Source organism: Cryptotermes secundus, unplaced genomic scaffold (assembly GCF_002891405.2).
Source record: "Cryptotermes secundus unplaced genomic scaffold, Csec_1.0 scaffold548, whole genome shotgun sequence".
NCBI lineage: Eukaryota > Metazoa > Arthropoda > Insecta > Blattodea > Kalotermitidae > Cryptotermes > Cryptotermes secundus.
The window spans coordinates 1,384,714-1,411,313 of NW_019732380.1; the positions used below are offsets into that span (position 1 = coordinate 1,384,714).

Consider the following 26,600-nt stretch of genomic DNA (forward strand, 5'->3'; position numbering starts at 1 on the left):
AGAGCTATGCTCCAAATGTAGCATTTCACTAGTTTCTTCCTCAAATTTAAGTCCAATTTGCTGGTAAAAAGATTCTTCTTCTTGCTAAATGCAGCTTTTGCCATGGCAATCCTGGATTTAATTTCACTAGTACACCTTCCATCATCTGTTAACAAGCTACCCAAATATTTAAAACATTTCACATTCTCCAGTTGTTTTTGGTCCATCTTTATTGTGACTGGGGTTGGTTGTCTCGAAATTTTCATTAATTTTGTTTTCTCCACATTCATTTCCATGCCATAGCACCTTCCAATTTCAATTAGTCTATCAATCTTGATTGATAGACTCCACTTAGATGAAAACAAAATTTTCTTCACTGTTAATACATTTTTCTTACCTTATGATTGAGAAAAATTGCAATAACGCTAAGGAACATATTTAAAATAAAAGAAAATGTTTTGGTTCAGAAATCAATACACATGTGTGTGACATAATGTTCCTACTTGCAATCAGCATATCAGAATTATATTTAAATAAGTTGTTCCTTCTTATGTTATCATAATCTTACTGACTACTCTTTTAGGCAATACCGAAGAATAGTTGCCTGCGTCATAAGCAGACAAACATTATTATTCTGTAGGAACAACGTAAACACGTATGGGAGGGTCACACACGGCGTGTCCTCAGTGCAGTGTTCTGTAAACAAAATCAATGTTAGTGGTAAACAGACATAAGTGATATGATAATATGTCGCAGGCTGGTGCTGTGACAAGGCTCTGCATTTATATTTTGGAAGTACCCGGTTCATACTATAAAGGGAAATAGAGCGAGAAATGAAACCTATTTGGTAGAAATGAATGTCACATCATCTTAAATAAAAAGCTTGGTATCTAAAGTGCACATTGGGGACTGTTTATCACGGAGGTAAAGCGGTCCGTAGCGTGATGCGTTAAACTCAACTCCATCTCGTGCCCAGGTTAAGAAAACGTGAAGGTATACCGTTATTTCTCCATGTGCCTTCATACCTTGGTGCTTAATTAAGTACGAGGGAGAGCCAGTAAATAGGTCACAAACGGAAGTAAAACAACTGTAATGGATGTAATAGGTTTTCTGTGTGTATTATTAGGTAGCAGCATAGCCCAGCTTCATGACAGTCTAGGTAACAGATGCGCATGCGCATATTCAGAGGCATGTTTCGGTAGTCAAAATGGCTACCTGCTTGAGGATACACTGCCGAAGAACAGCGTTCTCTTGTGCATTCTTTTTTGTAGGCAAAAGAACTAAGTGCAAAGGATAACGAAGGTGCTGAAACAGAGTTGCGGAAATGGCTGAGACAACACGAAATACTTCTATGTTGTGGGTTTCGACGCATTGGTAAAGTGATGAAACGAGTGTATCAGTGTTGGTGAAGGGTATGTCCGGAAATAGACGGTTTTTTCGGTTCGAATATCACATGTTTTGCGTTTTATATGTATTTGTGACCAATTTATTAACTCTTCCCAGTATATGAAAAACTCCACTTTTGATGTTAATTCCCTTTTTGGGTTGTTACACCATGTGGTTGTGGGTTATGCTGCCAACATTTCGAAGATACATGATGCTTACAACTTCATGGTGGAAGACAACCCAAGATCAGATTAATTATAATTATATAATTAACCACCGTGCGAGCCTAAAATCATTAAACTTTACTTTTAACTTCAAGCTACTTTGGCAGGTTATTCAGCAGTGTAAATATTTTAAAAAGAACTTGTTTTGGTGTTCAAGAACTTTACTGTGGAAGCAGCTTTCAGTGCTTTAAGTCACTGTTACAGGAAATTTAGGTAGGAGCTGAATATGAATATTCAACGAGGCGCCGAGAAGGAGTTTCAAATAATTAGAATGTAGCAGGGTTGACGAAGTGTGCACGCTTTGGTCACATCGTCACACTGTTTATTAAGTTAAGCAGGTAGCAACCGGAAGACCAGGAAACAACTGTGTTGCTGCGCATTTTGTTTTCAGATAGGTCTACAAGGCCTATATTATATGCATCTTTGAGAAAACAATACAGATCCTATGGAGGCTTTACGTCTAATGTTATCGTTACTTTTAAGTCGACGTTTCGGTTTATCTACGCGTAACAGCATGTAATGTAGTTAGCATTCATATAAAAATGGCAGTAGAAATATTTGTAAGATAGAAAAGGATTGGAAGAGTTACGGTTAGATGAAAGTCAACTGACGTTTCAGAAGAACATGCGACTCCATTTTTAAAGCAGACTTCTGATTGCTGAATGCTTCATGCTGGTTTTCTCAGCTTGGATTACTCTTCGATTCTTAAGATAGAGGCGACATGTTCATCCGAAACGTCAACTGACTTTCGCAGGACTACACCGCGTTGTGTCCCGCAAGACAGAACTCAGTAACTCAGTAACCTCAAATCATAAGGTAAACGGTAAAGCTATCCCTGAACAGGCCGTGAAGGCCCATAGGGTTGTGAGACGTTGAGGGTCCCACATTTTCTAGACAATCAGCTCACAGATGGCGGTAACGTTAACCTAAAATCTTACAAAGGTAATTGTATATAAGATTTTTAACCTCCGTCCAGTTTGAATGATAAGAGCTATGATTTTCATTTTTCATCCTTTACACGTTTCGGCCAAGAAGACCATCTTCAGAAGGATATTATCAACACATATGGAGACTAACTACTTTTACCATGTCACAGATATAAATATTATACCTTTTAACTAATACTAAGATGTACGTTGATTTGTTAAAACATCTAAAAATTATTACAATGATTTTGTTTGCAAATTAGTGTAGAATACTTGTTAAAATCTAGAACCAATTTGGTTCGTGTAGTTACAATTCTTCTCCTTACTGGAAAATGAATATATTCCACAGCCCGGTATGGCTACAGATCCAGAGGTTCCGGGTTAGATTCCCGGCGCTGCCAGGTTTTCTGAGAAGTAGTGGGTCTGGAACGGGGTCCACTCAGTCTCGTGAGGATAACTGAGGAGCTGTTTCAATGAAAAAGCGGTTCCGGTCTAGATAACCGAGATTAACGGCCGTAGGAATCCATTGGGCTGACCACCCGACACCATCTATCAGAAAAAGTTGGCACTAACTTCGCCAACAAGCGGCGGTCGCTCGGTCGGTATAGTTCGTTTGCGGACTACAGGCCACGGAGTTCTTTTGTTTGTTGGTATCATTGTCTGATGTTCAAAGCTCTTAGTATAGTGGTATAACAAACATAGCATAACCTGAACAAGAACAAGTAAGTACGAAAGAAATCGAAAAAACAAACTCACATATAATACTCTGTTAATTTTTGCTACTATCGCGTCATTTAAGACCTGATAATTCAGGCGCCCTTTTGCAAAGGTCATAAATTTAACATTTTGATGCATTTAAGGGCACTGGAGAACCCTGGAAGGAGATCAAACAATTTAACTTCAGTGGAGAGTTGAAAAATCGTACACTGAATTATCTAAGGCTTTTGAAGGATTTGAAAATCATGTAGAAAATGCTTTGTTTCAGGAAATAAAATTGATGATTTTTCTTTTGGGTGGAAGGTTGGGGGTTATTGGGGAATGTAGTCCCAATTATAAACGCAGCGACTATAGGAAATAGCTATTGCATTTAGACATTTTTTACGACCCCTCTCAAAGAACGTAACTATTCCTATTAGTGGAGGCTTCCTATAACATACGTGTATTTACACCTCTTCAAATCAACAACCTCAGGGAGAGCTACTTTAAAATATGACTGTATATTGATCATGTGCTTAACTTGAAATGTGAAATATATTCTTACTTACTTACTTACTTATGGAGCTGAGCCCTTCTTGAGGAGAAGCCAAATCTGCAGCTACTCAAGAATTTCCCAAAACTTCATGGAAACCCGAAGGTTCATTACCGTGTTCACAAGAGCCAGATCAATCTAATCCATACCATCCCATTCTATCTCTTTAAGATCAATTCTAATATTGTCCACCTACCTACGCCTTGGTCTTCCCAGCGGTTTCTTCCCTTCTGGCTTTCCTACCAATATCCTATACGCATTCCTCGTCTCCCCCATTCGTGCTACATGCCCTGCCCACCTCATCCTCCTTGACATGATAATTCTAATTATACTTGGAGAAGAGTACAAGTTGTGAAGCTCCTCATTATGCAGTTTTCTCCAACCTCCTATCACTTCATCCCTCTTCAGTCCAAATATTCTCCTCAATACCCTCTTCTTAAATATCCTCTGTCTATGTTCCTCCCTTAATGTCAGAGACCAAGTTTCACACCCATACAGAACCATAGGTGAAACATATACTGTGCCTAATAACCATCGAGGTTATGTTATCATCGGATAGTACGGTGGATATTTACGCCATCATAAAAAATTAACTGTACTCTGTTTTCAGCATACTAGAGGGAGCAAAATCGATATAATGGAGGTCACGTTAACACACTGGAATTTTGTTTCGTAAAGTTGGTATTCAAGGTATGACACATCATCAGAGATGCTTTACACAAATGGTATCTGCTTTTCACGCAATATCCCTCCATAGCCGATGCCATTTCAATGTGTCCCTGTTATACAGCAGCAATATCTTTATTCGTACTTACTTACGTATGTCTTTTCTGTGGCACGTGGTAGCGTATTTGGCTGAGGAGCTACATTACAAGTGGGAACGTCGGGGTTTCGATTCCCGATCAGGTTATTCCCCCACTCACTCATGGAGCTGAGCCCATCTTGAGAAGCTGCCAATTGTGCAGCTACTAAAAAACTTCCCAGCATTTTATGGAACCCTAAAGTTCATTACTATGTCCACAAGAGCCCTCCACTGGTCCCTATCCTGAATGAGATCTGTCTAATCCATACCATCCCATCCCATCTCTCGAAGATCCAATTTAATATTGTCCACCCATCTATGCCTTGGTCTTCCCATTGGTCTCCTTCCTTCCGTCTCTCCCACGAATATCCTATACGCATTCCTCCTCTCCCCCAAATTCGTGCTACATGCCCTGCCCACCTCATCCTCCTTGACTTGATCATTCTAATTATACTTGGAGAAGAGTACAAGTTATGAAACTCCTCATTATGCGGTTTTCCGATCAGGTCATTGGGTTTCTCAATTGACCTAATCCTTCCAGCCGCACTCTGGTCCTCATGTCAATTCAGCCTCTAACAGAAATCTTTCTGGCGGTAAAGGGCTGCTGGCGCGTAAGGCTCACAACCTTACCGCCATCTGTGAGCCGATTGTCTAGAAAATACAGGAGACTCGACGTCACACAACTCTATGGGCCTCCACGGCCTGTTATAGCAATAGATTTTTTATGGTTTCCGAGCTAATGAGATATTTTATTTTACACCGTTCGTTGGCAATGTGCGTCGAATGAAGCAGATTTAAATGTGACGTTTCGAGAGTAAATCATATTCATTGATTTGTTGTCGTAATGGCAAACGATGAGAGGGTTTGAAATCGGGCTTTGGGCCCCTTATAAAGTAAACCGATATGCTGATCCCAAGACCTATAAATCGTGGTGTTTATTGCAGGATCCGGTTCGGCTCAAAATGTCAGAAATTTGATCTCATTTCACATTATAATGGAACAGTTTCTGAATAGTGGAAAGAACGTTTATGTTTTTAAGATACAAAAATGAGATTTCATCTTCTGTTTATTTTTTATTCCAAATATCAATCTTCTCGAATAACCAAAGAAATTAATGACTCTCATATCCCATTATTCACTCCCTCATGCACTTTCACTTTTACTCTGTGACAGGTTATTAAACCCTGAAGGAGCACCATGCAAGAGTGTCCCATGTTACATTATACAGAGTCTTAACTTGTGTTTCATTGCAAAAAATAAAATCTGCTCATTATAGTACTGTGTTGAATTTTAGGTTCTCACAGAGGTGAGTCCAAAATCATAAGAATTAGAATATACAAAACTATAATTTTGCATGTGGTTCTGTATGGGTGTGAAACTTGGTCTCTGACATTAGGGGAGGAACATAGACTGAGGGTGTTTGAGAACAGGGTGTTGAGTAGAATATTTGGACCGAAGAGAGATGAAGTGACAGGAGGTTGGAGAAAACTGCATAATGAGGAGCTTCATAACTTGTACTCTTCCCCAAGTACTATAATTAGAATGATCAATTCAAGGAGAATAAGGTTGGCAGGGCATGTAGCACGAATGGGGGTGACGATGAATGCATATAGGATATTGGTGGGAAATACAGAAGGAAAGAGGCCACTGGTAGGTGGGTGGACAATATTAAAATGGATTTAGGATGGGATGGTTTGGATTGGATTGATCTGGCTTAGAATAGGGACCAGTGGAGGGTCCTTGTGAACACGGTAATAAACCTTCGGGTTCCATAAAATGCTGGGAAGTTCTTGAGTAGCTGCAGAATTGTCGTCTCCTCAAGTAGGGCTCAGCTCCAAGATATGCAGAGTGGTTATTTCTTTTTTGTTATGTGCTCACCTTAATCTTCGATCCTGAAAACGGAGGCTGTCCATTGCTCCGAAACGTCGGTAAAGCCTAATACTATATTATACGTCCTGACATTCGAAAAGACATTACTCTTCAGTGCTTTATTACATCAGAACTCGTCCAGGTGTCATGTTTCTTGCTGTTCTTAATGTAAGGCTCAGAACTTGGGACGCGAGGGATGAAGACTGCCCTGGATAGTTGGTTAACTTGTGAACTCTCCTGTACGCAGACCTGATCTGAGTGCCATTCAAGCCCGGATACCAGCCGCCAGACCTACCGCAGTACCTCCTCGTGCCATGGACGATTTGTGTGGCGGGGAGACGGTGAGACGTCAGGCGTCGGTAACGGACGGCGAGGCCATCAAGATTGTCATCCACGACGTTGATTCAGACTCCAACTTCAGTATGTAATTCGTTGGCTGGCAACTATACTTTTTTTTTAGTTTAGTTTAGTTTTTAGGTTTCTTTTGTGCTCCTCTTTCCATTACATGATAAAGGAAGGTTTTTTGTTTACAGCTTCGTGACGTGAAGACTTGCCAAACACACTCTTGGAATAGAGACTGCATGTGGTTTACTCTGTCATGTCACCATAAGATGACTATGAAAATAGTGAAAACTGTTTCTTTTTTTTTATCTGTGCTGGATATGACCGCCTCTGTGGTCTATTGATCAGAGTTCCTGCCTACATATCCAGAGATCCCTGGTTCTGAGAAGTAGTGGTTGTGGAACGGGGTCCACTCAGCCTCGTGAAGATAATTGAGGAGCTACTTGAATGGAAATAGTGGCTCCGGTCTAGAAAACCGAGATTAACGGCCGTGGTGATCCGTTGCGCTGACAACGTGACACCCTCTATCCGCTAAATTTGGCACTAATTTCGCCGATAAGTTGCGGTCGCTCGGTCGATATAGTTCGCTTGCGGACTACAGACCACGGAATTTATTTTGTTTTTGTTTATTTGTGCTGGTTATAACCTCATATACAATTATAACATACAAAGCTAACAAACTAAAACAAATGCATATAAAACTGATACTAAGTAAGTGTAAACAATACTTTTATGCCCTCTGACTTCAAATATTCACTATATATATATATATATATATATTAGTCAATGCCGTTTATATTACTTACACGAATTTCTGTATAAATAAGACATTTGTTCTCTTATATGGTTTATTTTTTAATATAGATGATCTTTTCGAAATAATTTTAGGCCATTGTTGTCTCTTAAATGTAATTACATATTTATTCCGATTCTGTAACCAAAACAGATATGTTTCTATTCCAAACCATTCATTCTTTACCATCCTCTGTAAAGAATAAGATAACTTTCCCTTTTATTTAAGAACCTTTAGCCCTTAAATGATTTTAACGAGCTCCATTCCATAAATTGAACATACCTGTATAACTGTTTCTCTCTATGAAATGTAGTTCAGTAGATTCTAGATACACTTTTGTTATATTCCTATACCACAACACTATTTTCAGGAGGTGGTGTTTATTATCTAAGACATGTTTCGGCACATGAGTGTCGTCTAGAGGTTCGGTTTGTGGATATAATTATTCTGTCACATACTTACCGTAAATTTGCCATGGTAACCGAGTGAACCAAATTATCTACAGTGATTTATGCAACAGGATACAACAAAATTCCAGTAGTTCAATACATATCCAACCTCCAATTGTAGACTACTACTCTTTCCTACGCCGGTCACGGTAGCCGAGCGGTCTAAGGCATGCACTGTCTTCGCTCGCACGGAAGCCGGTATCGTGGGTTAGAATCCCACTCAGGGCATAGATATTTAGTGTTTGTGTGTATGTGTCTGTGCTTTTTTCTGTGTTTGTATACAGATAGAGGGCGAAGAGTTGATCATCAGCCCAAGTAATCCTGCCGAATGTCAAAGTTCTAGTAAAGAGAAGTGAAACGAAGAGTTTCATGGAGGTAGGCTAGGGCCCAAATTGGGGGTGTAGCGCAAAAGGAAAAAATTCTTCCCTACAGCTCCTGACTTCACTTTCGTTACAGTGCTGATGTTTTCTGGAACATATCTCTTTTTGGCGACCGGCTCTGTGATCTAGTAGTCAGAGTTCCTGGCTACAGATCCAGAGGTTCGATTCCCAGAGCTACCAAATTTTCTGAGAAGCACTGGGTCTGGAACGGGGTTCACTCAGTCTCATGAGGATAATTGAGGAGCTACTTGAATGGAAAAATAGGGGCTCCGGTCTAGAAAACCGAAATTAACGGACGTGGGGATTCGTTGCGCCTACCACGAGATACCCTCTATCCGCTAAAGTTGGTACTAACTTTTCCAACAAGCGGAGGTCGCTCGGTCGGTATATAGTTCGCTTGCGGACTAGAACCACGGAGTGTTTCTTTTTGTGTGCTTATCTCTCTTTGGCATACGGTAGTTTCACGAAAGAGCAGATCTCATTCTGAACAATTCCTGCTTTGACTCCACTAGATTATTCTATCAAAATAAATACTTATCTCTTTGTTTTCCATCAGATTCACCATTTATGGAGTTCAGAAGAAAGTTACTTGACTGTTTGCTTGTGTTCATCTCTTTTATTTTTCGATATATATCGCTATTTACGTTGTATAACAAGAAGTTCTGGGAAGATCTAACATAACATAGCAGTTAATTACTGATGAATTTTGCCAGCGAATTCGTTCTTGATTTCGGACAACTTTGGGATCCATGACAAATTTTTGTTTGTTTCCAGACCATTTGTGTGTTCGGAAATCGGGCTTCCTCTTGCAGCGGAAAGTGTTTACTGAGCCGTTGCCTAGCAATGATAATGGGGATAAATATACTACTCGTACTATAGACTGAAAGGGCTCCAGTATTCCGGCTTTGAGGAAAGAGGGAGCGATGCAAAAAACACAGACAGCAATGTGAACTTTCATCGAAGTTCCTTTTTATTTTTTTTTCAAACTGAGGAAAATAGGCTATAAAGAAATATAAAGTGAAGACAATTAAGGTATAAAATTCAGAAACTTCTGGTCCCTTGTTTGCAATGCATAGCGATCAATTGTTCCCATTAGAATCATTATGTTTCTACTGTGAAATAAAAACAGCGATAGTACTGGAAGATGAAGGCGTTACGGTAACTCAAGGCTGTTTGTGCCAGGTACACGCCCGGGTTCCAAGAGGAGGGTGGTGTTACGGCGCGACCCGGCGGACAAGGCGCACAGGAGTGAGTACATCCCCCCTCACCAGTTGCTGGGTATGTTGTCTTGTTTACCCATATCACGCCGAGACACAGTGTCAGCTTATTTGGCTTTGTACAGCAGCACTTCTCAAATTATTCAGAACTCATAACAGTATCTGTGTGCAGTGATATTAAGATTAAAAGAAATGTATAGTTGTCTCAACGCTGGCAAGGGAAGAGGATAAACCAGGCACCCTGAATAAAAACCAATTCTTTCTCTGTGAATACAGACTTTTAAAACGGAAAGTCTAAAATTATCACTTTTGCCACATTGCTACGCTACATAATTCTATACGTAACTTTCATACAAAATTCTTGGGGTATGATACAGATATTTTCGAATTTTACCCAAAAGAATGATTTATGAAAAAAATTAATTGTTATAAAAACGGTAAAATTTAGTGTTGTCCCTGCTTAACTAATTAAGCACTACGCCATGAAGACGTATGGGGGAGTGGATGTATAGATCCATATTTTCCTGACTTCGGCACTAGTTGGAGGTGAGTGGTCAGGTTCACGCCTCGGCTGTTTTACTCCCGGGAAAGTGTCCCCAATACCGATTGAAAAGGAGCTTGGGCGGGCCCTACAGCCAGTCTGGACGACGTGGAGAAGAGAAAATTCTCGACCCTATCAACCCCGCGGTCGTAATCTATTAATTGTAAAATTTTTTAAGAAACATCAAGTGAAAATAGTTTGAGAACTGCTGATCAGCAATGTATTGTTTAGAATAGATAATTATGCTTAAGCAATGATGTTCGAGGGCCTTATTTGTGGAAATATTTGTATACGTCCGCACTGCCTGTTCCAGTCGATACAATTCCTAACCTGCAATATTGTCAATAATTTGACATTACACAAAATCTGTAGATGAAACAGAATTCTTCTTAACAAATGGATATGCTAATAATCCACAGTTAGGTTTAATAAAGCCTATCAGAATTATATTTCTATTCATATGAGCATGAGAGTAACATATTCAATTTATGTTGGTAAATATGCTGGTTGATGTCAGTGCAGAAAGGACTGTCTCTGTGGTCTAGTGGTCAGAGTTCCTGGCAACAGATCCAGAGGTCCCGAGTTCGATTCCCGGCGCTACCAGATTTTATGAGGAGTAGTAGGTCTGGAACGGGGTCCACTCAGCCTCGTGAGGATAATTGAGGAGTCATTTCAAGGAAATAGCGGCTCCGGTTTAGAAAACCGAGATTAACGGTCGTGGGAATTCGCTGCGCTGACTACGCGACACCTTCTTTCCGCTAAAGTTGGCAATAACTTCTCCGACAAGCGGTGATCTCTCGGTCGGTATAGCTCGCTTGTGGACTCAAGCCACGGAGTTTAATGCCTATCAGAATTATATTTCTATTCATATGAGCATCAGGGTAACCTATTCAATTTATGTTGGTAAATATGCTGGTTGCCGGTCACGGTAGCCGAGCGGTCTAAGGCATGTACTGTCTTCGCTCGCTTGGAAACGAGATCGTGGGTTCGAATCCCACTCAGGGCATGGATGTTTAGTTTGTGTGTGTGCGTTTTTCTGTGTTTGTGTACAGGTAGAGGCCTTGCGACGAGCTGATCACCCGTCCAAGGAGTCCTACCGAATGTGTAAGATCTAGAAAAACCGAAGTGAACGGAGAAGTTCATGGAGGTAGGCCTAGGTCCACTGGGGCTATAGTGCCAAGGAAAAAAAATGCTGGTTGATGTCAGTGCAGAAGTCACAGTAACTGAGCATATGTTTTGTCAGTATTACCTTACTGTAAAAGTATCATTTGCACAGAACTTGTACCACATACGAGTATTCTCCCATAAGCCTTGTAATTTGCCCCTCTACACAGTCTATTGTTCTCCTCATAGTCTGTTGTATTTTCCTTATAAATTCATTTACCTTCAACTCAAAGCATGAGCCATCAATTTCTGTTACAGTGTGAGTTCCTCGTTACTGAGTAAGTAGTTGATAAGTTGTAATGTAGTTTAATGATTTTCATGTCCATCGTATCAACTGACAGTTTCTGTATAATTATACCTTGAACTACAATTATTCCAAACGTGTACTCTTATATATCTTACAATTTGTTTAAAATTCATGACACTGTCAGGGGCGCAGTCCTGTTCCTTAACAATTTAAGTTTATTCTAAATTATATCTTAGAAACATGTATTAAAATATTTGAAACTATTTTAAAAATTAATAAATTTATGTGATCCTTAAAAATTATATTACTAAACAATTGACACGCATATTTTTCTATAAGATTTCATTTCTTCTATACTAACTTCCAATCACGTGACTGTTATTAGGTAGAATTTGGAACATGAGCATAATATGATCTCATAAAGTTAATTATATATATATATATATATGTTTCAAGTAAGATGCAGCTTGCAGACTCTATAGAAGTAAAAATATTAAAATAAATAATTTAAATATAAGGAAATACATTACTAAAACAAAAATTTAAGTGGCACTGGGGCAGGTTTTCTCCGAATACTATCGTTCCCCTACCACTTCTCATTCCACCACATGCTCCACATTCATTCATCATCATCTATCATTCGGGGCTGGTACAATAGGCCAGTAATGGCCGACGTACCAAGTGGACTCCGTCTCACCCCACCCCAAGAAACTGCAGAGAAAGTGATCAAGGGATCCACAATGTTAATGATACTTATTTTTAAGTGTATGGTGTAAACTGATTATAGGAATAATTTCCATTAAAGAGCAATATAATATTTGAGCTTTATTCCTGAAAATAATTTATGATAGAAGAACTAATAGATATACTTTTTCAGTTATTATATAGACTAGTCTTAAACACTGTTTTTGTACGGAACATCTCACTTAGACAGAATTAATAGACTTTATGTTCTTCTAGATATGATCATCGGTTATAAATTTGACTTTTAGAGCTTCTGTGCCGTCTATATGCAACGTCGTTAACTGTTATTTTTTCATGTTTCTTTATTAGGAATACGAAGAATTAATAGTGAACGACGTTGCATATAGACGGCAGAAAAGCTCAAAAATTCAGATCTGTACAGTGCAACAAGATGCTGAAATATAACATCCTTTATAATTAATCACTAAGTTTCAAGAATCTGTTTCTTTACTGCTTGAATTTGTTCACACTATTTCTGATGTCATTGCTTTATGCTCTATTAGAATTTAGGAGCAATTTTACGCGTTAATTTCTAATGGTTTTGAATCCGCGTAAATCACATACGGATGTACGATGCACTATATATATGTTGCTTGACTGGAGTGTGAGTTCAAAGAGAAGAGCACATTTTAAAATTAACTGCGGACATAAATATCAGTGGCACCAGATAAAGAAATACTGAGAACTTGTTTAGTACGCATGTAAGAATCGCAGCATGAAGCTAATATAAATTATAGTTTATATTTCTTTTTCCTTAGATATATAAAGTTGAAGAACAATGAATCCATATAGTTTTTCTACCTCACAATCTCAGGAATTCACACTTCCTTTCCAAAGCAATAAATGCATATAAATATTTAATATACATGTATCTTTGAACGATCTGAGGGTCAGTCTGTCGCTCTTAAAAATGAGAAATTATTTAAGATATGTTATAAACATTGTTGAGGATATAATTTCGTATTAAATGAATAACACTAACAAGAAAGACGGGAGTGTTCTCTAAGGAGAAGATTAATAACTTCACTTCGTAACGTCAGAATGTTAAAGATTTTATAATAAATTAGATATATAGCATGAATGAAGAATGAAGAAAATATTTTGTAAGATTTGAGGCTTTCACGGCGGTGACTATGAAGAAAGCAGTCTTCTGGGATTTGGCACCGTGTATATGTGGTGTTAACCGACGTTCCTCCGAAACTTCGGTTAACACCACATATACACGGTGCCAAATCCCAGAAGACTGCTTTCTTCATAGCAATATTTTGGTTGGAAACCTCAAGGACATATTGGATTCCAACTCCAACAAGAAACCAGAACCAAGGGAAATCATTTCTGAGAACGGAAAATATTATGGAAAGAGATTCAATCTTCAGGGTCGAAAAATAAGCTAGGAATGTAAAAAGAAAGAAAGAGCGTAAAGCTAAACTTGGCCTCCTTTTGACCTGCTTCGCTTTGCTCTACGACCCTGCAGATGGAGGCAGTATGTTTCTGCGACATACTGGTTAACTTCTACACGATTATACGGCGTCACATCCCAGAAGATGGTACCAAATATTTACGTCGTAACCGTAACTTAAATATCGTCATTATAAAATTTGATAGGACTTTCGTCGGCCCTTATCTTTAGTGATGAAATGGAATTCATTCGAAATCGATACGTCCATTGAAAGCATTCCGAGGACTAACTCCAAAATAAAATTCCCGAAGCGTGAACTATCGATGTAGCTATAAGGGTATGTTTTGTTGTAGCACAGTGGGTTGGAACGGAGAGGGGGGTATTGAGAAACATGTGATGACGCAGTTACAATTGCGCATGCCATGTTTGACGTCAGAGAAATGCAGGTTTTATTCAGATTTTAAATGGATATTCCTTGAGTACCAAACTATACGTCCTTCTTTCCTTCATTATACAAATCGATTCTTTGTTCATCTGCGTTGATGCACTTCCCATTCTTCCCCCCCCCCCCATCACACTCATGATTATTTTAACTCGTGTTATTGTTACATACAACAGTACGTTTCCAGCAAATTCAAAGAGTTTAGAATTGTAACAATGGCTTATTTGTTGTGAATTATATGGGTGTGAAGATTAGTCTGTTACCATAAAGGAAGAAATGTCTGGGGCGTTTGAGAACAGGGCGTTGAGAGGAATATTTGGACCTAAGTGAAAGTAATACAAGATTGGAGAAGGTTACATAATGAGGAGCTTCATAACTTAGATAACAGGATGATCAGATCAAGGAGAATGAGATCAGCAGCTTATATAGCATTCACTGAAAATAGATGAAGTATTTGTATGCATGCGCACAATATGTTAGCGAGATATCCTGAAGAGAAACGACCACTTCGAGATATCGAGATGGAAGGGTAAAAGATATAGATTTTATATTGTAGTATGTATAGCGTTGCTATGTAGTTACGGAGAAATGGGTGAATAAACAATCGTCGTTTCTAGGCAATGGATCGGTAAACATGTTCCCGCGGCAACGATACGCGCACAACGATAGAGTTACTGTTGGAAACGGTGTTTTCTATTCGATCCGTGTACAGTTGTTGTAAGGAAGACAACTGGAGCAACCCAGTCAGTTGAGAGTTGATCTCCGCAAGGGAGGCTGAAAAGAGATGGCGCTATAGTTGTGTTGACAGGTGATAAGAGTTCAGTTGCTCGATAGTCGCCGTACAGTAACGACGTGTGCATAGAAGCTGCAGAATCTCATTGTTGAGAGTTGTTATTAAGCAACGACCAATGAAGGCAAAGCAGGATGGAGAAGACTTAGCGTGTAGTGATTTGTAAAGCGTGGAAATCATCAATAACGCTGTAATTACTTGTGGTTCCGAGTTGTGTGTATGTGGTCAATAAACCCAAACCCCGTCTGTACCCACATGTAAATCATGGCAATATTAATGCGGTGTGAGGATATGGATTGGACTCATCTTGGTCGTGATGGGCTCAAGTCATGTGCTGTTGTGAACACGACAATGAAACTTCTATTCCAAACACGTATGGTATAATTTCACTTCAGTGAATATCAGTTCTTCAAATAAGAGCTACTTAGTGGGTTTCCTAGTTATCTGTCTGTTTGTCAGTGGGTTAAAATATCTATGGAATTCTTCTTCTTCTTCTCTCCCTTGTGAACATAAACAAGGGTTTAGGTATTTAGACCTGTTCCTTCAAGAATTTATGAAGTATGATATTTTGGTATAGAGCCAGAGAAATAGCAGTTGCTAGCTAACGGCTCCGAAACAACATTTCTTTCTAGACAACGGACGTGAAATGAACAACAGAACAACGTCCGTTGCTAAGCAGCAGATTCTTAATAAACAACTGAACAACAAACACGAACGGAACAATGGTACGAATAAAGCAACAGAGGAAAGATATTTTCTACGCGGTCCGTGACGAGATGTTATAACCAGGACGGTTTGGAGCAACCAGTCAATTGCAAGAGTGTTTAGTAGGAAGTCGGGTTGGTGTGATATGATCACCAGCCTGGGAGCTAATCAGTTTGAAAGTGAGGCTGTGAAGAGGAGACTTTATTTGTGCTGTCTGTGGCCAAGTGAACTACCCTTAAGTTAATGTATAGATACTAATTATAGATTATACAGGTGATTTCGTTGGATATCAACCTGTTCACGCCACTAGTCATTAGTATATCTAATGAGTAATCAGCACTTTAGCTTATAGAATTATGTAATATTCTGATTGCTAAAAGTTAAATAAATAAAATAAGAGTGCTGTAGTTCTAGTGGTATCTGGAGTGCTTGATCCCGTAAGTGAAGGTTACGATCTGTAAATGGTCAGTAAATCAAATATCCAATCCAGAACCCCCTCGAGAGTCACTCTAACACGTGACAATACGCAAACTTTTGGCTCCCTGCAAACATCATAACAATTATATCCCTTCGTTATAATTACTAAGCAAAGAGAAAGTTCGTGCTTTGTAATTTAAGAAATTTAATATTACTTATGTGACCGCCTCTGTGGTCTAATGGTCATAGATCCTGGCTACAAATCCAGAGGTCCCGGATTCGATTGACGGAGCTGCCAGATTTTCTGAGAAGTAGTGGGTCTAGAACGGGGTCCACTCAGCCTCGTGAGGATAACTGAGGAGCTATTTCAAAGGAATAGCGGCTCCGGTCTATAGTTCGTTTGCGGACTACAGGCCACAGAATTTGTTGTTTTGTTTGTAATATTACTTGGGTAATGAAAAAGATAGTGGAAATTATAAAGAGAATCTCATCCAAAACATCTACCACATAACGTGAATATCACTTTAACAGTCGTGGCTATTCCGCACTTTAGCGAGAATACGAAATACCTTACATAAAATCTTTTCTCTGTTAAGTCCGTGGTAAAAAACAAGATACAAAACATTTGCATATCTGTATACAGTCATATTAAATAAATGCAACTCCAGAATTGTAAAGTTCATTCACCATCTTACCTAAAATAACAGATCTTTCGCTCAAGTTGTACATGTCCGTCTTGTATTCTCGAGATGCCGCTTTCGAATCCAGCCGAGGACACCGGCTGTGCTAATTTAGGATGTTCATGATGTTCCTCCATTGCTGTAAGCAAATACAAGGACATGAACTTGAAATAGACCATAATGCTTCTCTTCGAATTCTTTCCAAATAATTATTCGCCGATATTATATTGTCATGTGTTGGGGTGTCTACAAGACGGGGTTTGGATTGGCTGATTGGATTTATTGGCTACCACTGATCTACTATGAACATTGCTCTCAGGAGCATTGTTATTTGAAGGAACAGCGAGGGTTACTATAAACGATTGAATAGAGCGTAGAAACAGAGTTAATTGTTAATATCTGGGTATGAAAATAAAAATTCAACGTTGTTGTATCTTTCTGCTGCATTTCGACACCCTTCTCTGCCTCCCTCCCTAAGTTTCCTGCACACATGGAATGAAACGAAACAATACCATCCATCCCGGATAATTTTTTCTACACATTCATACATTTCACATCCACGTCAAATCCATTCATGAGACGAGGGTCACAATGTATTTAGCCAGAGGCGTATAAATTACAATGGAGGACACTGAATATAATACTGTGTACATTGTGGAAGTTTTCAGATACAAACCCACAGAGTGTTGAAATGTTATTGTTACTTATTAATTATTATTGTATGCGTATATCCACTAAATGTTCCCATTATAGAGAACATGGTACCCTTGTGTGAAAGCCTGCTATGTTTTTTGTATGTTATGATTATACAGATTTTGAGGAGACCATAAAATGGGATAAAATTTTACGATTTGGCCTGTTTTCCATATATAAACGATGAAATTTAACTTGCTATTATCTAGCATGTCGGCGTAGCGATAAGGCTCTAGATTTATTTTAGGGAGGTTCTCGGTTCGAAACTCTGCCGGGACACTGGGTATCCTGATTAAAGTTTCTCGTGTTTCCTTAATCCATCTGGGCACATGCCAGGATATTACCTTCATTAAGTCGCAATCATTATCATTTAGTTTAATTAATTTTAATTAACGTTAACTGTCTTCAGATACTGGAATTTTCCGGAAATAATAATAAAAAATAAATTTATATTAAGTGCCCTTTTGTCTATCCATAGAGGGGGCACGAGGTAGCATATTTTGTTGAGGCACTATGCTAAAAGCCGGAAGGCAGTGAGCTCAGTTCCCGATGAGGTCGTTGGCCTCACTGTGGCCCTAGGGTCGACTCAGTCTCTAACAGAAATGAGTATCAGGAACCTGTCTGAGTGGTAAAGGGCGGCCGGTGCGTAAAGCTGACAATCTCACCGCCATCTGTGAGCCGACTGTCTAGAAAATGTGGGAACCTCGACGTCTCACAACGCTATGGATCTCCACAGCCTGTTACAGGGATAGCTTTACATTTTTCCTTTGTGACTGAGTATAATTTAAGGCAAATTTCCACTAGAGTTCGTGACTCTTCTTCACGAACTACTGACGAGATGTGTGGCTGTAAGTAAACAATTCCATTTAAATTAATGTTTAGCCACAAAAAGTGGCTTACTGCAAATTCTCGTGGAAGAGAATTCTAAATTCAAAAACGTTGAAACCTCCTTTTTCACATTGTAGAACAATTTCTAGTCTCAGCATACTGACAAAGAAGTTATGTCTGAGGAATTCGGCTCTCTGGAGAATTACAATCAGACTGAGTTACAAACTCTTAAAAGAAATATGTACCAGTTATATTCAATTATGGGTAAAATAAATTTGTGTATACTCGCGAATACTTACATTAATATTGTTCACAGTGTTTTCTTATTACATTTAAACATTTTTGACTGAGAATTGTTTTTATTTCTGATCAAGCTCTCTGTATTTGAATACGACGCATTTCATAACTTTGGGCCTATTTGTGGATGCCTTAATCACATATTGATAACCCAGCTATTTACTGAGGATGCATGCACGTTAGCGCCGCGATACAGCAGTCGGCATTGCAACCAACTACGGGCTGGAAGACCGAGGGTCTGGAGTTGAGTCCCGGTATGGTCAAGAATTTTCTGTTCTCCACGTCGTCCAGACCTGCTCTGGGGTCCATCCAACCTCCTATCCAATAGGTACCGCGAGTTTTTCCCCCGAGTGTCAAGCGGCCGGAGCGTGAAGCTGACCACTCACCTCAAGTTTGTGCCGAAGTAAAAAAATTTAGATCTATACATCGACTGTCCCATACGCCTTCATGGCACAGTGTTTAATTAAGCATAGGTATAACTTTACCTTGTTTACTGCTGATGAGATAGTATTATCCTCTGAGATATGATGCCGTGTAGTCTGGTAGAAGCTTATCAATATTTCAGACGAACTTCTGCCATTATTTTTAGGTCGATACCGAACTGGTAGGCACAAAGTTAACTTTCTAAACTCGTATCTTTGAGGCGTACAGTCGTGATCTGTGTCGCTATCCTGACTGGTTTTCGTGGTTTTTCTTAGTCCCTCGAGGAAGATTCTGGGATAGAACTTTTATCATGTCACGACCACTTCCTCCTAAATTGTGTTCAATTCATGAATCATTCTACCTTTCTACATTTTTAGTCTAAATACTGACAGTCTTAAGCTATACAAGGCAAAACGACCACATTTTAATTTGAGCTAATGTAAACATCCTGGCGATTGAAGCGACACCTCTGATAAACCTCAAGCAGATGAAGGTAGTATTGGTGTCGGCGCTGCGGGGCGGAAGAGGGAGCACTAGAGGAGTATTGCGATGCTGATATTGCGTTAGGCTCGTACTAAATTCATTCCACTCATTCCTAACTGAACCTCACGTCCGGGAGCTGCATCCTATTACGTAGAAGTAGGGGAGTGGGGTTGAAGAGAGAAACGTCACGACGCATGGCGTCATCACAAGCAACCGACGTCGGTCTCATCGCTGGAGGCGAAAGAAATTCCATTGTCTTCCAATTTCCTTGCTAGGAATCTCTCGGTTCTGTCCCTGCCATTGGAACTATCTGATGCCTGTGGCCAAGATACTCCTTCCCACTACTCCCCAACTAACCCTCGTTTCGAAGATAAGTCCCTGGAGACGCCCGGAATTTTAGGAAATTCGATTCAGACATGCATAGATCTACGTTTATTTTATAGGCATTTGTTTTGCAAGATTTATACTTCGAGGCACATCTCATCATCTTTAATATATTAGAGGACCGCCTCTCTGATCTAGTGGTCAGAGCTCCTGGCTACAAATAATGAGGTCCAGAGTTCGATTCCCGGCACTACCATGAGAAGTAGCTGGTCTGGAACGGGGTCCACTCAGTGTCGTAACGAAAATTCAGGAGCTATTTTAAGGAAATAGCGGCTCCGGTCTAGAAAACCGAGATTACCGGTCGTGGGAATCCGTTGCGCTGACCACGTGACACTCTATCCGCAAAAGTTGGCACTAACTTCGCTGACAAGCGGCGGTCGCTCGGTCGGTATAGTTCGCTTTCGGACTACAGGCCACGAGTGATCATATGCATTCGGAAGAATGAGTCCGTTCCTTTGGGCGAAGCTATAAATACGTACGCATCTACACGGTTGAATGATGCGTAAAAAGGTGAAGCAGGTCAGTCTGCTGCCTGGCTTTGCGCAGAGCGAATGATCTGGTAACGAGGAGAGGTACCCCCCACCACACTACTGTTTGTCCTCGCATTCTGCTGTCATGCGCGGCCACATGACTTCACTTGTGCGAGGTTCTACGCCTATGCCTTTCAGAAGATCTCATCAGTTCGCAGAAACTGAGAAGAGAGCTCTTGGAAGAAATAGGTATTGATAGGAGGATAATATTAAATAGATATATTAAAGAGGAGATGTGTCAATATGTGGTCTGGATTCATTTGGCCCAGAATAGGATCCATTGGTGAGTTCCTCTGAACAAGGTAATGAAATTTCAGGTTCCATAAAAGGTGGAGTTTACACCGGGCCCTCGACATGTAGAAAAAAGAATTTATCGGGCCGCGGTCTCGCAACGGTTGGGAGCTTATTCAGGGCTCTAGTACTACTGAGAATGATAATGCACAAACATACATTAGAATAATGATTTGATAATATTCATACCGAGGGTCCCATTAAGACAACGGTAGGCCCTGGGAACAGATTAAACTTTGGGCGCCCCTCTCCAGAAGACTGCTTTCTTCAAGTCCTACTTTTATTTCTAAGTGATAGTTTTATTACAAACACATTTCATGACGTGTTGCTTGCAACATACCGAACGGGGTGGTGCAGCTGTAATGCTCTAGGTTTTTATTCTGGAGGTTCTAATTTCGAATCTAGTCCTGAACACCGGATATTCTGAAAGATAAGTTTTGTACTTTAGTCAGTACCTCCATGGAATTTGCTGGAATAATATTAAGACAATTTTACAATCGCTTCCTTCCGAATCCTTTCCAATTCATTATTCATAAATCATAATATCTTTCGCTGCTGTATAGCATAAATCAATGGTCCCCAAAATTTTTGACATGCCGCCCCCTTTCTGATTCCACGATATCCTAATGCGTCCGAAATTTAATTGAAATAAACGAACCCTTTTATTGTTTCCATTATAATTTATAATTAATATCATAATTGAGTTAAAAACAAATACTAAAATTCCGTACGGTATTTACTATTTGGCCATAAGCAATGCAGACAGATACTGAAATCTAATATCTCTCATATTACAACTTCTTTATTAGAACCGGCACACCACAACTATATTAAGGTCAGTGCTAAGCTTGGCTCTGCTACATGTTTCGGCTACTAAAAGCCATCATCAAGCAAATACATGGCCAACATATATACACCACTGAACTGCAGTACTAGTAAAAATGGATACAAGAACATTAATTATATCAAAATACGTGACGTAAAAATGCAATAAATTAGATTATATAAAACGAAAGTTATAGTATAAAATAAGAATAAAATTCTTTGAGTGATGCTTTACATCATCGAGTCGTTGGTTTTTGTGATTTTGTTGTGTTCCCACGGACAAATTGGAGTATTCTATATTTTGTGCGTATATATATACGGACAGTACTTTGTAAGATGATTTAGTCGGTGCCTCATCTTACAAAGTACTGTCCGTTCTATAGGGAATGTAAACAACAACAAAAATCACCCATTTTTTTATATGGAGTAACAATTCTGAAGGAGGCTTGCAGAAGAGGTTATTAAAAAGACCTAATTTCATAGGGATATATTAAAAAGTGATTTTTTCTCATGGCCTCACACCCTCAGGCCCGCCGAGGGTTGCGGCCCTCATATTCGGAACCAGTAGCGTCATAAAATAAACCGCAAACCCAAAACACCGGCTATTTCACATGAGACGAAAAAAGATAGAAGAAAATGGATGTTTCAGTTGATGGCAGTCTGAAGTGTCTGGAAGGAATACACCCCCCCACCCCACCCCCTACTAGCATGTTATGACTTCAGCCGGGTGGAATCAACAGGTCTCTCTCCTATGTGTGGGCACTGTAGGGGTGGAGCACCCCTTCACTACATGACTAACTGGAGAGGCGGATTGCCCATGTTTTGTGTTGAGCGAACCACTTGGGCAGCTCTGTGCTGGCACACTCACAATGACGTCACACGGAGAGCCTTCAGGAAGGCGAACCTGCATGGAATTAGTGTTCTAAAATGTTCACCTAACGTTCGCTTAACAATGCTGACACTCAGTAGGTCAGACTGTAGGTTGTGGCGCCGCGTGACAGTACAATTTCTCATACAGGCTACTCTAGAAGAGCCACTCTGGACATAAAATCGCGGGGTATCGGATTCGGATTTCGGGCGGCACATGGGCTATCCTGACAGGTTTGCGATTTTTTTCAGTCCCTCCGGGAAAATACCGGGATACTACAGCTATTAGGCCACGGTCGCTTCCGCCCAAATCCTTTCAAACCCCATCACGTATCAGTCCTACCAGGCGATGCTGTACAGTCTCTATATTGAGAACGTCAAGTAGCCCACACAAAATATAGTAAAAAGGCAAAGCTATTCCTGTAACAGGCCGTAGAAGCCAACAGGGTGAGACGTCGAGGTTCCAACATTTTCTACACAATCGGCTCACAGATGGCGGTGAGGTTGTCAGCCTTACGCGCCGGCCGCGCTTTACTCCCCAGGAAGATTCGTTGCACTCATTTCTGTTAGAGGCTGAGTCGACCCCAGGGGCCATAGTGCGGCTGAAAGAATTAGCCGATTGTCTAGATAGTGTGGGACCCTCAATGTCTCACAACCCTATGGGCCTTCACGGCCTGGTACAGGGATAGCTTTAATTTAAATTTAAAAAAAATCAAACTCATCGGGATTCGGTCCCCCGACCTTCCGGCTTGTACCATAGTGCCTCAGTCAACTATGATACCGTGTACCCCTCACAAAATATATGATTAATAAACAGTTTGTTATTTAAGAAGTCGAAGGAAATAGTAGTGGCCTGATTTGTGGCATAATTCCGGAATTTGAGTGGAAAGGCTGAGGAAACCCATGAAAGACCTCAGGATAGCCGATCTTTGGGCCGAAAACTAAACCCAGGACCTCCAGAATATTAAGCATATGTAGGGTCCACTCGACAGCGACACCGAACAAGATGACTCAACGGGTTCGAATCTCGGTCGGCCGGGATACCGACAACCCTGACAGGTTTTTTCGTGTCTTTCTCGATTTTTCCAATCAAATGCCGGAAAACTTCAAATCAGACCACATGAGTTCCCTTTCACATTCCTTAATAATCACTATTCATTAAATATACTATTCGAAGTCACACACTCTGAGCTACTGATCAAATTGTTAAATGAACCATAGATAAATATTTATCCCTACGACAGGTATTCTCCTAAAGGAAGACGTAATAGCGATCTATACAGAACAGAAGAGAGAGAGAAAGAAACAAAGAAAATATATAAGGATGGAACGAAGAAAGGACGGCAATAATAAGCAATAAAGAAGGAAAGAAAATAAATATTAGAAAACGATAATAGCAGAAAGATTGAAAGAAAAAAGAGACATGGGAAAGAAGAAAGAATAAATGAAGTAGGCCTAACTTCAGCATATATTCTGGAGAACTCACACTCTAAGCGTTTCGTCGTTCGGAAAGCATTATGAATATAATTTACAAATATAGTCATGGATGTGTGTGTCCTGTATCATGCATACAAGAAAAAGATTTACATAAAGTAAATTGGACAAGTTTTCGTAATGAATGATTCACAAAGATCGCCAATTTATACCCTTAGATGAGAGAATCTTAATGAATTCTTGCTATAAAACCTAAAATAAATAGACCACTTGATAAACCTAGGCGCAGACAGAGGAATAATACTAAAATGAATTAATGAAATACACAAGGGTGGGAAAGGGAGTCAGAAGGCTTACGGTAGTGACCGATGGTACACAACTATAGACATAAAAATGAACCTTCGGGTTTAATAAAATACATTGAATATCTGTGCCATTTCAGTGAATATTAGCTTCACATTGTAACCGTCCAAACCTTTCAATACTCTTTAATGGACGCATGTTCCTTTTCAGCCATTTCAATAGAGTGACTGATTTATAAGGGTGACCCATCCATTAAGAAGTTGACATGCATTTCGCATTTAGACAGGAACAACTTATTTTGATACCTGGACCTTGGGTGACCGTTAGAGGGTCGAGGCAATTATGAAAAGGATATGTTTGTTGTCTGCCCTAAACTAAGACATAAGTGCTTTCACATGTAGGGTCCCGGGTTCAAAATCTCTGGATCTCTTCATTCTAAAAGTTAGTAATGTGATTGTCTTGTACTGATGGTATGATAAATTGGCAGTTAAAATCAGCCATTAGAAGACTATTCTTGTCTGGGAGAAAGGCCGTCGGTTCAAATCCTATACGGTAAGAAGTGACGCTCCCGGAGATAGAGTGGGCAGAAGCACTTGGCGTTCAGAATTCACCAGAGACAGACGTAGAGCGACTTGGCACTTAGAATTCACCAGAGGCAGACGTCATTTACCTGCTCTCTCTAAGTTTATCTAAATTTAACAGTATTTATTTGGCTCGATTAATCTTTGGCACATTACTCCCTACTCGCCGATAAAGTTATAGTTTGATTCTGAATTAAACAATATTGTGATTAAGCAGAAAGAGAGTATTTATTTGTATCAGTGGACTAGTTTTAAATGTGCAGTCTCCGCGTTGCCCCAGTTATTACCGTGGCACAACCCTGAGAAGAGTCAAAAGTGTTCTACCGAAGCGGGCAAACAAATAAATAAACATAAAGATAGATAGGCAACGGTCATAAGAACTGACGAACAACGGTTGTAAGAAGTGTTCAGGCCGTGTGCGGTTATAACATGAAAGGATCTGCACCATGAAGTAAGTTGTTTATTCGTTCTCTACGGATATAATGTTCTCAAAATGCTTCGACCTAACGCAAGGATATAATATTCAGAATTAAGATTCACACTACATAACACAGTGTTATAATATTGTGAAATATGCTTCACATGACCTAGCACGAAGGCATGTGTTCTGAAGTATGCTTCACAGAAACTTATTATAACGACATAATCTTCTGAAGAATGCTTCACAAGGACCTAATAAAATGGTATACTCTTCTGAAATATATTTCACAAGACTTAACACAGCGGTAAAATATTCTTAAGTACGTCCATGATTTATTCCGACCGTCTTACAGTGCATACATTTATTCACCTTACTCTTCTCTCTTGCACTACATGTTTCAGCACTAAAGTGCCATCTTCAGGTGCTTTTCTATGTACGTCGAACTACTTCATTTCATGCCCTGTTGTCTTTATACTAAATATATATTCGTCATATATAATGATAAATTTTAAAAATTAAGATTGTTCAGGATTTTTCATCCTTATGTCATATCTCAATACGCGAGTCACACCTATCTTCTTCTATCGGAGTATTCTTCTTATTTTCATGTGTGTGTCTGTAACGTGAAATTGTTATTCATTAATACCGCTTTCTGAATTTTATTTGTTACGTGTGGTATTATAATGTTTAATACTCACTGTGCTTTGTGTTGTGTCTTGTTCCTGTGACTGCGTGTGTTATACTGCTAGGCCTGCTGGGTATGTATGTGTATGTATTTTGCTCAACAAAGACCCGACACAATACCAAAATAATATTAAACAAACAATAAAACTATGCACAAACACAATACAAAAAGAACAAAAATGGAAATACACAAACATGAACCCCATGGCCCCAAATTTACACGCGACAATAAATCTACACAAAAACAACACACCTATTAGACCCATAATCAATTGCAGAAATGCCCCAGCATACGAAATAGCAATACTATTATCCAAACACTACAATAATACTTACAATTGCCAAACACATATAATATACATAACTCCATACAATTACTGAATGACCTAAACACCATTATAATAAATGAAAACATAAGATTATGTTCATTTGATATAGAGAACATGTATACAAACATACCTAAGAAATATATAATGAACATAACTAAAAACATACTACAACACAATCATAATATAGACAAATACACAAAGAGAAATTATGTGCATATTGAATACTATACTAGACCAAAATTATTTTCAATACGAACAAAAATATTACAAACAGATGGTTTAGCTATGGGAGCTCCAACATCTACAATATTAGCAGAAATATACATCAAGAACATGGAGCACACACAAATATACAACATAGTAAATAATCAGAAATAATTGGATATGTCAGATATGTTGACGACATACTAATATTGTATGATATAAACAAAACAAATATTGACAACATGATTGTGGAATTTAATAAACAGCAGCCAACGATA

At 39.4% G+C, this 26,600-nt stretch overlaps 1 protein-coding gene and 1 long non-coding RNA gene across 3 annotated transcripts in view; one reads left to right on the forward strand and one right to left on the reverse strand.

Moving 5' to 3' along the window:
• The window catches only part of LOC111867606 (regulating synaptic membrane exocytosis protein 1), a 395,538-nt gene that overhangs the window by 293,448 nt on the left and 75,490 nt on the right, over window positions 1–26,600 (forward strand). The window contains exons 13-14 of one of the 2 annotated variants that reach the window (XM_033752742.1): window positions 6,683–6,855; window positions 9,582–9,677. In XM_033752742.1, the coding sequence (XP_033608633.1) occupies window positions 6,683–6,855; window positions 9,582–9,677 (269 nt within the window). The remainder of the gene's footprint in view (window positions 1–6,682; window positions 6,856–9,581; window positions 9,678–26,600) is intronic. The other variant, XM_033752743.1, reaches the window with a different exon arrangement.
• LOC117282566 overlaps window positions 1–26,600 on the reverse strand; it is a 189,889-nt gene that overhangs the window by 82,417 nt on the left and 80,872 nt on the right. The window contains exon 2 of the long non-coding RNA XR_004513363.1: window positions 16,761–16,884. This is a non-coding gene — a long non-coding RNA (uncharacterized LOC117282566). The remainder of the gene's footprint in view (window positions 1–16,760; window positions 16,885–26,600) is intronic.